The sequence below is a fragment of the Otolemur garnettii genome, unplaced genomic scaffold (genome assembly GCF_000181295.1).
Source record: "Otolemur garnettii isolate 467f Iridium unplaced genomic scaffold, OtoGar3 scaffold00067, whole genome shotgun sequence".
In the NCBI taxonomy this organism is placed as follows: Eukaryota; Metazoa; Chordata; class Mammalia; order Primates; family Galagidae; genus Otolemur; species Otolemur garnettii.
The window spans coordinates 3,826,372-3,839,377 of NW_003852462.1; the positions used below are offsets into that span (position 1 = coordinate 3,826,372).

The 13,006-nt window shown below is 49.5% G+C and overlaps 1 protein-coding gene and 1 pseudogene across 1 annotated transcript; both read right to left on the reverse strand.

Annotated features, from left to right (window-relative positions):
• Positions 1-866: 866 nt before the first annotated feature.
• ICMT (isoprenylcysteine carboxyl methyltransferase) lies at positions 867-9,842 on the reverse strand. Its single transcript, XM_003793224.3, has 5 exons — positions 9,584-9,842; positions 8,795-8,883; positions 7,710-7,879; positions 6,707-6,924; positions 867-2,079 (listed from the first exon to the last, which is right to left on the reverse strand). The coding sequence occupies exons 1-5, from the start codon at positions 9,776-9,778 to the stop codon at positions 1,897-1,899; spliced, it is 855 nt and encodes a 284-aa protein (XP_003793272.1). The 5' UTR covers positions 9,779-9,842; the 3' UTR covers positions 867-1,896.
• Positions 2,899-2,993, reverse strand: LOC111726489 (annotated as a pseudogene).
• Positions 9,843-13,006: the final 3,164 nt, after the last annotated feature.

Genomic DNA, 13,006 nt, shown 5'->3' on the forward strand with positions numbered 1-13,006 from the left:
CTCAGAGCTGACCCAGCCCAAGTGCCCAAACAGAAAGAGTCCCACTGGGACCGCACACTCCAGAGAAATTCTGCCAGTGGCACCACCTTAGCCAGATGATTGGGGGCTGCCAGACAAATCTGTCTGGTTCTCAAATGGACGAGTGTTACATCAGCCATCAATAAACCCGTAAGCCTCTTTGGTATATATAAGAACAAAAAAATTAATTAAGCCATGAAATCTATAAGTAAGTCTCACATCTGAGTTGGAAGAATGCTCTCTTTAAACATACATTTTAGGTATCTGGCACAGTTAACCAAATGTCTGCCCATCTTTGTGTAGGTTTTATATTGTACAGATTTCACTGAGATCTCTCTCATCTGAGTATTAAAGATGTTTGACATTGTTCTTCTAAGTCCTCACAACACCCCTGTGAGGTAGGTGGTATCAACCCCATTCTACAGATGGGGAGGTCTAGGCACGTTAAGGTTTCGTGGCTCCTCACAAGCCGCGTGGCGGGTGGCAGAGCAGTGTTCTGGCCATGTGCCGACACTGCCTTCACATTCACGCTTCATTAGTGCCACCGCAAAACTGCACGAAGGGATCTCACACTGAGGCCAAGTTCCTGTCTAGTCCAGAATTAAGCAAGGGTCTCACTGCTTAAAGCTCCTATGTTTGACTCTTGAAGCCAACTACTCTCTTCAAAACAAAGACCGACTGAATCTCGTTGGGATTATTTGCTCTATTTAAGACTATTTTCAGAGTTGATTTGCCTGGCTCTGCAGTTGTGTAAGCTCAACCCCTTTAAAAAAAAATTTGAAATATGGCAGCGCCTGTGGCTCAGTGAGTAGGACGCCGGCCCCATATACTGAGGGTGGCGGGTTTAAACCCAGCCCAGCCAAACTGCAACAACAACAACAAAAAAGTTTGAAATAATATTAGGGACAATGTAATTTTGAGAACAGAACATAGAAAATAATAGTTAATAGATTTACATTGAAACACCAAAATATAAGCTATGGTGAAATGAGAATAAAATCCCAAATAAATGGACAGCAGTATTTCTCAATGTTTAACAACGCCTTGCACAGAGCAGGCATTCAGTAAGCACATCTTGGATCAGGGAAAAATGAGACTTATTGACTCCCCTGTCACTGATGACATGTCGAGAACAGGAGGAGCCAAGGGCCCTGGGAAAACCCACAGGGGCCCACAGTCCCCTTGGCCTGGGGTGCTGTGGTCACACAAAGCCACGGTTGGCCAGACTGTCTGGAGGTGTCTATCCATGCTAACTTGCTCCCAAAGAAAAGCTGGAGCTAGAAATACCAAGTGAGCCCCCTTTGAATGCATACTGCTAGTTATAAACAATACATATGTAACTGCAATTAAATAGATTTAGTGCCAAAGCATCCCATAGGGAAGTATCTTTGAAACTGTATAGATGTTCATGCACTGAGGACAGAAATAAAGAGGGTTAAAGCTGCGCCGTTTGTGTTTTGCAGTGAGATGAAAGGTTGCAGGTGTGTCTTTAACGCTGACCCCTCTCCGCTGTCGAGGCGTTATTGGAAGCAGAGCCCCCCTGTCCCCGGGAGTCCTGGTAATATCTTACACACACCGTGGCCTCGTGGGGCAGTGGAGCGTGGCCTTGGTTCTCCCCAGGTCACTTTGAAGGGGCACTGCTGAATATTGCTGTGATCTCCTTCTTACTCATCTTTCATCTATGTCCTGCCTGGATTCAGCACAAGAATAGATTGTTCCAGTGGGTCCTTTGGTCCTAAGGCCTTCTGACCATTTGGTCTTAAGTAACATTCCAGAGGAGTTTAATTAGTGACATATAAAATGATTAAGAAAATGCACTCTGCAGTAGTTGACTGGAAGCAGTTTTGTCCTGGGCTACACAGGGTCACCTGCCACCTGTCAGAGCGCCACCTTGACTCCCTTGATGAAAGGTAGCCCTGTGGGCACCCTCTTCTTATACTCCAGGTACTCCTCGCCAAAAAAGTGAATCAGTGAGATTTCCTCTTCTTCTATCCGATCTCGGAAGAACCGCCACACTGTGAGGGCATAGCCGACACCACAGACAGGGTTACACAGCATCACCTGACGGAGGAACACCAGGCTGGTCAGGGTCACAGAGTCACAGTGCGATGACGCCATGCACTCTGGCAAGAATCTGTTTCTAGGCTCGGCGCCTATAGCTCAACCGGCTAAGGCGCCAGCCACGTACACCTAAGGTGGCGGGTTCGAATCCCCAGCCCGGACCCGCCAAACAACAATGACGGCTGCAACCAAAAAATAGCCAGGCGTTGTGGCGGGCGCCTGTGGTCCCAGCTACTTGGGAGGCGGAGGCAGGAGACTCGCTTGAGCCCAGGAGTTGGAGGTTGCTGTGAGCTGGGATGCCACAGCACTCTACCCAGGGGGACAGCTTGAGGCTCTGTCTCAGAAAAAAAAAAAAAAAAAAAAAAAAAAAAAAGAATCTGTTTCTAACACCCAGAGGATTTCCTTGCCCAGGGCCCAAGAGACTCTTAAAATAGGAGCTAGGTGCAATGGCTCACAACTGTAATCCAACACTTTGGAAGACTGAGGTGGGAGGACTGCTTGAGGCTAGGAGTTCAAGACCAGCCTGGGCAACATAGTGAGAACATGTCTCCACCAAAAATTTTAAAAAATTAGCTGGGTATAGTGGTGCACGCCTGTAGTCCCAGCTACTCAGGAGGCTAAAGTGGGAGGATTGTTTGAGGCCAGGAGTTTGAGACTGCAGTGAGCTATGATTGTGCCACTGCACTCCAGCCTAGACGACAGAGTGAGACCCTGTCTCAAAAAACAAAATTGTTATGGTTTGGGGGAGCCAGGGTGTCATTAACCAAAATACCATTACTTTCACAGAGAACCAAACTCATCACTATAGCCTTTTTCCCACGTCAAATGGGTAATGTGCCAGCAATGTCTGAGGAGGCATGTCTCACGTGTGCTTGTGAACACTCAGTTATCACACTTACGAACTACAAAAAGATCATTCTAGCCTTTCTCCATACATTTTCTGCTGTTCCTCTTATGTGAGAGATACCTAAAAAGTACAAAGACAGGCCGCACACAGCAGCTCACACCTGTAATGCTAGCACTTTGGGAGGCTGAGGTGAGAGGATTGCTTGAGGCCTGGAGTAAAGTCCAGCCTGAGCAAGAGCAAGACCCAGTCTCTATAAGAAATAGAAAAATTAGCCAGGTGTAGTCATGAAGGCCTGTAGTTCTATACTTAGGAGGCTGAGGCAGGAGGATCACTTGAGCCCAGGAGTTTGAGGTTGCACTGAGCTGTGACGATGCCACTGCACTCTGGCCTGGGCAAGAGAGTGAGATTTGATCTCAAAAATAAAACTAGAAAGTACAAGGTCAGGCCAACCTCTTGGATTTCAACCCTCACATCAGGGTGACAAAATGGCCTCCCACCCCCAAGTGTGACTCCCTGATGTAGGGTCTCGTTCCCACACATGCTGCTTTCCTGTCCAGGAGGCACCCACACTCCACAGATGCCCTGGTCCCCTTCCTTGCCCCCTCGTACCCACCACCTTCTCCTTAGTACTAGACAGCAAACAGAGCTTCTAACTCTTTTTAAAAAACACCTCTTTTACCCAGGTGCTCAGAAAGTACCATGCCTGAACCCCACATCCTGGGCCTGGCTTTTAAAGCTAGGAAAGGGAGGGCCTCACCTGCCCCTGCCACCTGCCACCTGCCACCTCATCCATCCTCTTTGCCTCTTTCTTCACTCATGCAATTCCCTCGCTTCTAAGATCGTTTTCCTCATTGATCCACAGCCAAACAATCCTTCAAGGCCAGAAGCAGGGGTCTTCAAACTTTTTTTTTTTTTTTTTGGTTGCAGCCATTATTGTTGTTTGGCGGGCCCAGGCTGGGGATTCAAACCCGCCACCTTAAGTGTATGTGGCTGGCGCCTTAGCCACTTGAGCCACAGGCACCGAGCCCTCAAACTTTTTAAACAAGGGGCCAGTTCACTGTCCCTCAGACCATTGGAGGGCCAGACTGCATGCCCTGGGATGAGTCAGCTACTAAGCAGGACCGGCGGCAGCAGCAAAAACACGTGGAAGACCGGATAAATGTCCTAGGCGGGCTGCATGTGGTAGTTTGAGGACGCCTGGCCAAAAGCATGCCCTACCTCTTCAGGAAACCACTGACCTACTCCTGCCCACCCAGGCTTTGTGACTGCTCCCCTATGAACGTGTTGTCTTCCCTAAGCACACACTTCCACCTGGAGAGCCACGCACACACCCCGATTTCTTGCCACTTCTCTTCACTGTGTTTTGAGCTAACTGTTCCCCGAGCCGTGCTAAGCCCTTTATAAACATTAAACAGCCCAACTCTCACAGCAAACTTTCAAGGTGATGGCATCACCCCTCAACACTATTTATTTTTAGAGTCAAGGACTTGTTTATACTACCCAGGCTGGACTTGAACTCCTGGCCTCAAGCAATTCTTCCACCTGGGAGTGAAGGACAGAACCACAAGTGGTCTGATGGGGAGTGCAAAACCTGCACCCTCACACCTGACAGACGTGTGTAGCTCCCTGGGCGTCTCCTGTGGTGGTATTTCTCAGCCACAGGCTACAACTGTTACTGAGGCATGAAATTGAGGTAGTACAGGATTACAAATAAAAGACAGAAAACAGTGTTTTGGCTCAGAGCCTATAGCTCAAGCAGCCAGGGCGCCAGCCACATACAATGGAGCTGGCGGGTTTGAATCCAGACCGGGCCTGCCAAACAACAACAACTACAACCAGAAAATAGCTGGGTGTTGTGGCAGGCACCTGTAGTCCCAGCTCCTTGGGAGGCTGAGGCAAGAGAATCGCTTAAGCCCAAGAGTTTGAGGTTGCTGTGAGCTGTGATGCCCCGGCACTCTACCCAGGGTGACAGCTTGAGACTCTGTCTCAAAAAAAGAAAAGAAAATAGTGTTTCATACATAGTAGTAATGAGCAGTGTTCCAGAAAAGACAGAGTTATACACACACATGTGCTGAGACATGTCAAAAGGTATGAAAACTGCCTTAGTCCCAAGGTATATAGTAAGCAAGCATTTATGCCAAATTAGACTATTCAACTAGGATTAATTTGTTCCCACAGAATGTGATTGTTAATATGGGAGTTTTGGCCAGGCATGGTGGCTCACACCTATAATCCTAGGACTCTGGGAGGTTGAGGCAGAAGGATTGCCTGAGCTCAGGAGTTCAAGACCAGCCTGAGCAAGAGCGAGACCACATCTCTAAAAACAGCCAGGCATTGTAACAGGTACCTGTAGTCCCAGCTACTTAGGAGACTAAGAAGATTGCTTGAGCCCAAGAGTTTGAGGTTGCTGTGAGCTATGACACCACAGTACTGTACCGAAGGTGACAAAGTGAGACTCTGTCTCAAAAAAAATTTAAAAAAAGTTGGAGTTTTACATGTTTCAGAAATATAAATTTAAAAATATATCTATGTGATAGTCTGCCCCAACTATACTGCTAGGGATCACACATTGCTGATGAAACGCATGGGAGCCATGATGGGATAAATTTTCCAAGCTCTACTCACATTCTCTGGCCAAGTGTTCCTAGGTCCAAGGATGCAGAATTGAGGCCGGGTGCAGTGGCTCACACCTATAATCCTAGCACTATGGGAGGCTGAGGTGGGTAGACTGCTTAAGCTCAGAAGTTCAAGACCAGTCTGATCAAGAACAGACCCCATCTTATTATAAGTAGAAAAACTAGCCAGGCACTGTGGTAGGCCTAGCTACTTGGGAGGTTGAGGCAAGAGAATCACTTGAGCCCAAGAGTTTGAGGTTGCTATGAGCTACAATGCCGTGGCACTCTACCCAGAGCAAGAGAATGAAACTAAGTCTTTAAAAAAAAAAAAAAAAAAAAAGAGTATGGAATCAAGACACAGTTGTCAAGAAACAAAGGCTGGATCTGGATCTGTAGCCTGGTATAAAAGAAAGTTCTGTAGCTCATATTAACCTAACACATGACCTCAGTCTCACTAATAACTCTTTGATAAAAATTAGCTACAAGGTCACTCCCTGCCCTAAGTCCTATCTTTGTCTTCAGCCCCACTGAAGAGCTCCAGGTCTAAGTCCCAGCAGTACCCACTAGGGTGCTCCAGAACCTTTTTTTTTTTTTTTTTGAGACAGAGCCTCAAGCTGTCTCCCTGGGTAGAGTGCCATGGCATCACAGCTCACAGCAACCTCCAACTCCTGGGCTCAAGCAAGTCTCCTGCCTCAGCCTCCCGAGCAGCTGGGACCACAGGCACCCGCCACAACACCTGGCCATTTTTTGGTTGCAGCTGTCATTGTTTGGCGGGCCCAGGCTGGATTTGAACCCGCCACCTTAGGTGTCTGTGGCTGGCACCTTAGCCACTTGAGCCACAGGCGCCGAGCCCCAGAGCCCTTTTAACTTAAGAGGCAAAGAAGCACAGGAGGTGGGCTAACAGAATCATGAAAAGTTTATGTACCTAGATTTTGGGTACACAGGAAGAACATTAAGGACTAAATTAGTTCTCTTGGCTTTTATTTAGTTATCATTCCAAACATGCCTGGGAGAACATATACCTATTTAAAGCAGACCAACAACCTTGCAAATACATTAGAAACCAGTGAACTATATACTTTGAAATTGTAAATTTTATCTCAATTTTTAAAATGTAAAAAAAAGACTAAAATAAAGGAAACCAGTGTCATACTGGATACTATACCTGAGTTCCAATACTCCAGTAAAACCATCCAACATAAGAAGGATGCCGGAACCAAGCATAAACTCCACTTGTCACCAGAGTGTGGGTATCTGATTTTTCATTCTGCACCACGTGGTTGAAATTGGAGCCAGCTGTAAACATGGCTGCTTTTCTCAGACATTCTCCAAAGACCACCATCAGCAGCCCCGTGACGCTGAGCCAGGTGATCTGCTTCAGTTCTGCAGGAGAGAGACAGCGGTGAAGACACTGGACAGTCATGTTCCCCCCTTGAATCCTTAAAATCAAACTATTTTCCCAAAGATAGAAACATTAAAAAACATGTTTATGGGCAGTGAGCATTTGTCACAGCATTCAAATTTAATGATAAGAAAACGCATTCCCAGAAGTCGTGCTGTTCATCCCTCTAAATTGCCAACAAACCCATTAGTGAAGTCATGGTGAAGAGGTCCTCTCCTCCTAGAGCTGATGGGCTTTCTGCTTGGACACCCCCCCCACCACCACCACACGCTTATTTCCTTCACTAGGGGACAAGTATAGCTATGAGAAGTAGAAAAGGGTCCACGGCTTCCAGCCTGAATCCAGGACATTTTTATTTCATTGGCTGTGGGAAGTTCAATTTTGGAGTAGGTTTCAGATGCTGAAGTTTTTGCCAGTAAACTCATCACATGAAATGTCTCGGGTCACAGAAAATGAACATATCCAAACCTCCTCTGACTATAAAATTAAGATTACAACTATTAAAGGTTGTGACTTGATAGTAGATGGTGCACTATGTCACAGAAGGTTTAGAGCAAAAGGTCAACACGAGAACACGTCCTCAATTCAAAATCCAGAAGCAGAATTAATGAGCAGAGCTCATCCTTTATAAATAGCTTAGTGAGGACAGAGTCTAGGGAAAACTGCTCGGGGAGATTAGACCTGAGAGGTGAACCAATGTCACTGTTCTAAGCCCAAGTGGGAGCCACTCTTCTCCCCTCCGGAGAGGAAAGTAGGGCACACTGACCTGGACAAAAAATATTTTCAAGTGTGAACTCTATCCAAGAAGAAAGAGCAGCTACTGTATACTCCAGACTGTGATTCAGGAGAAAGGAATCCAAGGACAAACTTTTGGGATTGTTGACTGCTGTCACTAAGTATTCAGAATAGTGGAACAATGATAGGGAGCACATGTACCTATTTAAAAACAAAAAGAAAAAGAGGTAAATTGGGGCAAGGGAACCAAGTTAGCCATAGCTACAGATCTGGGTCTCCTGAACTTTCCCTAATTCTATGAGGTCCTATTCTCACCTGCCTGAACATGAACATTGGCACCAATATAGAGCATTTACTCCCTGAGGTTTGCAGAAGTGGGGTTTTTAGGGGACTATGTTTTTGAACGTCACAGGCACAAAATAAATAAATAACCCCACAGGTTAGGGAGACATTATGAGCGCTTCAGTCCTTTTCAAATGACACTATACACAATAAAACACAAAAGAGGGAAGCATCAACATAAAGTAGTGATGTATGTCAAAATTTAACAGAATGGAATAATTCCAGCAAAGAAGGATTAGATGGTTCAAAATATTGATAATAGGAGATGAAGCTTTTTACCTTGAAGCCACTGGTTCATATCCAGGTCAGACTAGAAGGCTCAAGGGACTGAAATCATAGTGTAGGGAAAAATCCTACACTGGCTGTGGGGATGCGCTAGATGTGACCTAATAGAAATTAGAGATGAAAAAGGCCTATGAAGAGAAGCCAGAGCCTTGCCCCTTCCCGCCACCGAGGACCTGTACCCCTTCCAGGAAGGGCTTGTCACATTACTGAATGCTATCACTGCAGCTGTGGATGAGGGCACCTCTGTGGAGGATGCCAGGGAGACCTGTTTCTGCCTGAAACAGAATCATGCAATAGGCACAAGATCATGAGAGCAGAAGTGTGGGAATCCAGATGGAAGCCAAAGACTTCATTTCCATAGAACTCTCAACAGCCTTCTGCCAGTCAGAGATGAGACACGGGGGGTGAGGAAATGCTACGCTGCTGACCCTTGGATCTGTCCACCCTCACCTCAAAACCATTAATCATTATTCCCCAAGTCCTTCTTACCAGCCAAAGTGATTCCAAGAAGACTGGCTAAAACTTAGCAGCATACCGCAGCCAAACACAAAGCCAAGGAAACAAGCCCGGATGGCTATCTGAAACGGACCCAAAAGAAGCTCTGTCACCCGCCATTCTCAGAGCATCAGTCTAGGCTGCGGACCGTCCTGGGATAGGCAGGCCGCTGGCAGGCAGACAAGAGACAATTTGCTCAGAGTTTAGGAGGGGCTGCCTGGGTTCAAATTCTGTACCCAACCCTCTCTAGCTGTGTGGCCTTGTTACTTAACCTCTCTGGACTTCAGGGTCCCCATCTACAGTACCTACCTTTTAGGACTGCATAAGGAGTAGCCGTGTAGAGCAGTTAAGAGTAACTTCTACGTAAATTTTAGCTGCTATTATTACTATTTATTACTCAGGGGCGTGGGGAAATGGCTTAAACCTTGTTTATTGACAGGATTCTCCCAACTCCCACAGATCACCCAGGACTCTGCGCCCAGCCCCCTTCATGTCACTGCGGGGCCTTTGACCTCAGACTTGGCAGCAGGTAGGTCTCCACACCTCAAATTACATAAAAGAAGTGGTAGGCTCACCCAATCCCCACCCCACGCGCATCTGCCGCAGCTGGGAACAGCGCGAACTGCAATTTAACACCCACTCTGCCGGGTGGAGGGCGCCGGCGTCGGGAGAAGCAGGGTCCCCTCCTGCGACCTGAACTCGCGGCTGAAGAACAGCCCGTGGGAGGCCGCCCCTGACCCGGAAAAGGACGGTGCCCCCGCCCGGCCCCTGCCCGGCCTGCACCTGGTAGCGCGGCGGCCGGTACAGCAGCAGCAGCAGCGCGTTGAGCCCCGCCACGTACAGCGCCAGCCCGGTGCGGCCCTGCAGGCCGGCGCGCGTCAGCAGCGGCAGCGCCAACACCGAGGCGCCCAGCAGGAAGGTGGCGAGGCTGAGGCGCGCCTCGGAGCCCGGCGGAACCCGCGCCGCGCAGCCCGCCATGGCGCAGGGCGGCGGACGAGCGGGCCGCGCCGGCTGTAGCCCAGGGAAACCCGCCGGCCGCGCCTGCGCACTGCACTGTTGACGCCGGCTCGGTAAGGGCAGCTGCCAAGACCCGCGCCGCCCGCGAGTTCTCGCGAGAACGCCGGCCCGCGGGGCAGGTGGCCCGAATTTGGCGGGAACGCCCCGCCCCACTGGCCCCGCCCCCCGGCTCAGCAGGCCCCTTTGGGAACCGCCCCCCCCACACCCAGCTAAAGCCCGAGGTGTGTGGGGACTCAAGGAGTCGTCACCTGATTCTGCCAAAAGTTACCTCCACATTCCAGAAGTCTCCTATCCCAAAAAACAATTTCAAACTTGAAACAACCTCTCCCTCGGCCAGCCCCGCGTTTTCCCCCTTAAATCAGACACCCTGCGGCGCCCACCCTGACAGTGCTGGGGATCCACCTGTCATCTCTCAACGGAGACCCTGAGCGCCCCCTGCGTGTCCAGGCTGTGCCAGGCGCGGAACCCGGTCCTGGGAATCAGCCTAAAAACCCAACGTGGGCATCCAAGCCATGGGACCACCGCCGGGTTAAATTCCTGCCCTGGGAAAATGTTGGGTGGTGGTGAGGGTACATCGCGTGTTCTAAAAAGCGGAATACGAAACTTTATAGTCTGATCCTGACTTCTCTTGGAGGGGAAAGTCCATTTATGAGCCTGGGCAAATGATGGAAATGGAAACCAAAATGATTTAACAGCGATTATCTCTAGGGCGTAGAATTCTAGGCAGTTTTTATTGTCTTCATATGTTTTTGTATATCCAACATTGCATATACATTAGTTTTTTGGTTTGGGGTTTTTTTTCTTTTCTTTTCTTTTTTTTTTTTTTGAGACAGAGCCTCAAGCTGTCCCCAGAGTGCTGTGATATCACAGCTCACAGCAACCTCCAACTCCTGGGCTCAAGCGAGTCTCCTGCCTCAGCCTCCCAAGTAGCTGGGACCGCAGGTGCCTGGCACAATGCCTGGCTATCTCTTGGTTGCAGATGTCATTGTTGTTTGGTGGTCCGGGCTGGATTCGAACCCGCCACCTTAGGTGTATGTAGCTGGCACCGTAGCCACTTGAGCCACAGGCTCCAAGCCAACTTAGGCAATTCTTTTGCCTCACGGTTTCCTGAGTAACTGGGACTACAGGCGCCCTCCACAATGCCCAGCTATTTTTGTTGTTGTTGTAGTTGTTGCAGTTTGGCCAGGGCGGCGTTCGAACCCACCACCCTCGGTATATGGGGCCGGCGCCCTACCCACTGAGCCACAGGTGCCATGCATGGGTTTTTTTTTTTTTTTAAGACAGAGTCTCACTTTATTTCCCAGGCTAGAGTACAGTGGTGTCCTACCTCACAGCAACCTCAAACTCTGGGCTCAAGCAACTCTCCTGACTCAGCCTCCCAAGTAGCTGGGACTACAGGCACCGGCCACCACACCCAGCTTATTATTATTATTATTATTATTTGGCTGGGGCCAGGTTTGAACACGTCACCTCCTGTATATGGGGCCGACACCCTATTCCTTGAGCCACAGGTGCCACCCCACACCCAGCTTACATTTCTATTTTAGTAGAGAGTAGTAGAGAGTAGTCTCACTCTTGCTCAGGCTGGTCCAACTTCAGAGCTCAAGCAATCCACCTGCCTTGGCCTCCCAGAGTGCTAGGATTACAGGGGTGAGCCATTGTACCTGGCCAACATACATTTCCTTTATAACCAGAAGTTGTTCTTTACTTTTTTAAGGGGTAAATGCTGTCATCTTGGGGAGCTCAGAGAGCCATGCTGGAGGGGAAGGCAGGCCAGTAAGCAAAGGACTAAAACAACCAGTCTGGGTGCGAGTGAGGCCAAATAAAGATGGGGAGGAAAGATGGGCTCCAGGGGAAAGCCCTTAGGTGGGAGGCTGCAGGGGAGGAGGAGCGCTGGAGCTGGGCCCTGGGGCCCTCAGGGACAGGCAGACACTTGCCACTGGAAATGAGATCAAGGAGGGAGGGAGGGCACAGTATCTGAAAGTCACAGAGGCAGCAAAGAACAAGCCAGCGTAGGGATGGGGGACAGGCCCTAGGGGAGGCTGATGGCCAGAGTGGTGATCAGCGAGCTTGGAGCTTGGAGCCAGGTAGGCTGAGCCCTGCATCCCAGCCCTCACCGCTCCCCTCTCTGTTAGAAGCCCTGGTGTCTGAGAAACTGGGTAGAGAACTTAGGCTGGAATCTCAGGCCCCAACATTCTGCCACCTAGCTCTGTGACCTACCTAGGCAAGTCAATTCTGTGAGCCTCGGTTTCCTGTAAAGTGGAGATCCTGGTTTCTGCGACACAAATTGATACTCGTTCTGTGATGTTCCGTAACAGGTTAAGTGGTGCCCAGGGGCGTTTGCTAAACCTGGTTGTTGGGACTTGGAAAGAGTTTTAATGTTTTATGGGAGGCGCCTGTGGCTCGGTGGGGAGGGCAAACTGCAACAACTAAAATAGCCGGGCGTTGTGGGGGCGCCTGTAGTCCCAGCTACTTGGGAGGCTGAGGCAAGGCAATCGCTTAAACCCAAGAGTTAAGGTTGCTGTGAGCAACCTCACATGAGTGACGCCACAGCACTCTAAAGAGGTCGGCATAGTGAGACGCTGTCTCAAAAAAAACACAAAAAACTCAGTTGCAGTGCCACATAGGAAGGAAGCCTGGGTGTTACTATTACTGGCTGAGTTTTGCGACTGTCCCCCACCCCACGCCCCCTGCTTTCTCCTAGTCTCCCGCAGCAGACTCACCATCTCTCCATCTGGGCAAGTGAGGGCCACCAGAGGGCGCACATCGCACCTTCACCCCCAGGATCGTGCTGGGTCTGGGGGGCCAAAAGCGGCTGGGCTCCTCCTCTGGCCCTCGGTATTTGCTTTCCGCTTTGTGTAACAAACCTCATTTATCCCCAGGGACTGTTTTCTTTCTGGAGGCTTAGAGGAACTTGTAACCTGAACAACACTCCTGCCCACCACCTCCCCTTAGACCCTACATCTTCATCAGCTGATCTTGAAGAGGGAGAAAGGCAGAGAGAAGGTCTCTTCTCAGGTGGGGACGGACTCTAGGGAAGGAGACTTTTTAGAAGTCGCTGGAGTTGGCTCGGCGCCTGTGGCTCAAGCGGCTAAGGTGCCAGCCACGTACACCTAAGGTGGCAGGTTTGAATCCAGCCCGGGCCCGCCAAACAACAATGACGGCTGCAACCAAAAAAATAGCCGGGCC

Bases quoted from the DNA above. Each gene is read 5' to 3' on its own strand.
- ICMT (XM_003793224.3), bottom strand. From the start codon at position 9,778: ATGGCGGGCTGCGCGGCGCGGGTTCCGCCGGGCTCCGAGGCGCGCCTC. The intron at 7,880-8,794 runs GTAAGAAGGACT...GTTTTTAAATAG, and splicing joins TCTTGGAATCACTTTGGCTG to GTACATGTGCTCCCTATCAT. The intron at 6,925-7,709 runs GTCAGTGTGCCC...TCTCTCCTGCAG, and splicing joins TGAAAATATTTTTTGTCCAG to AACTGAAGCAGATCACCTGG.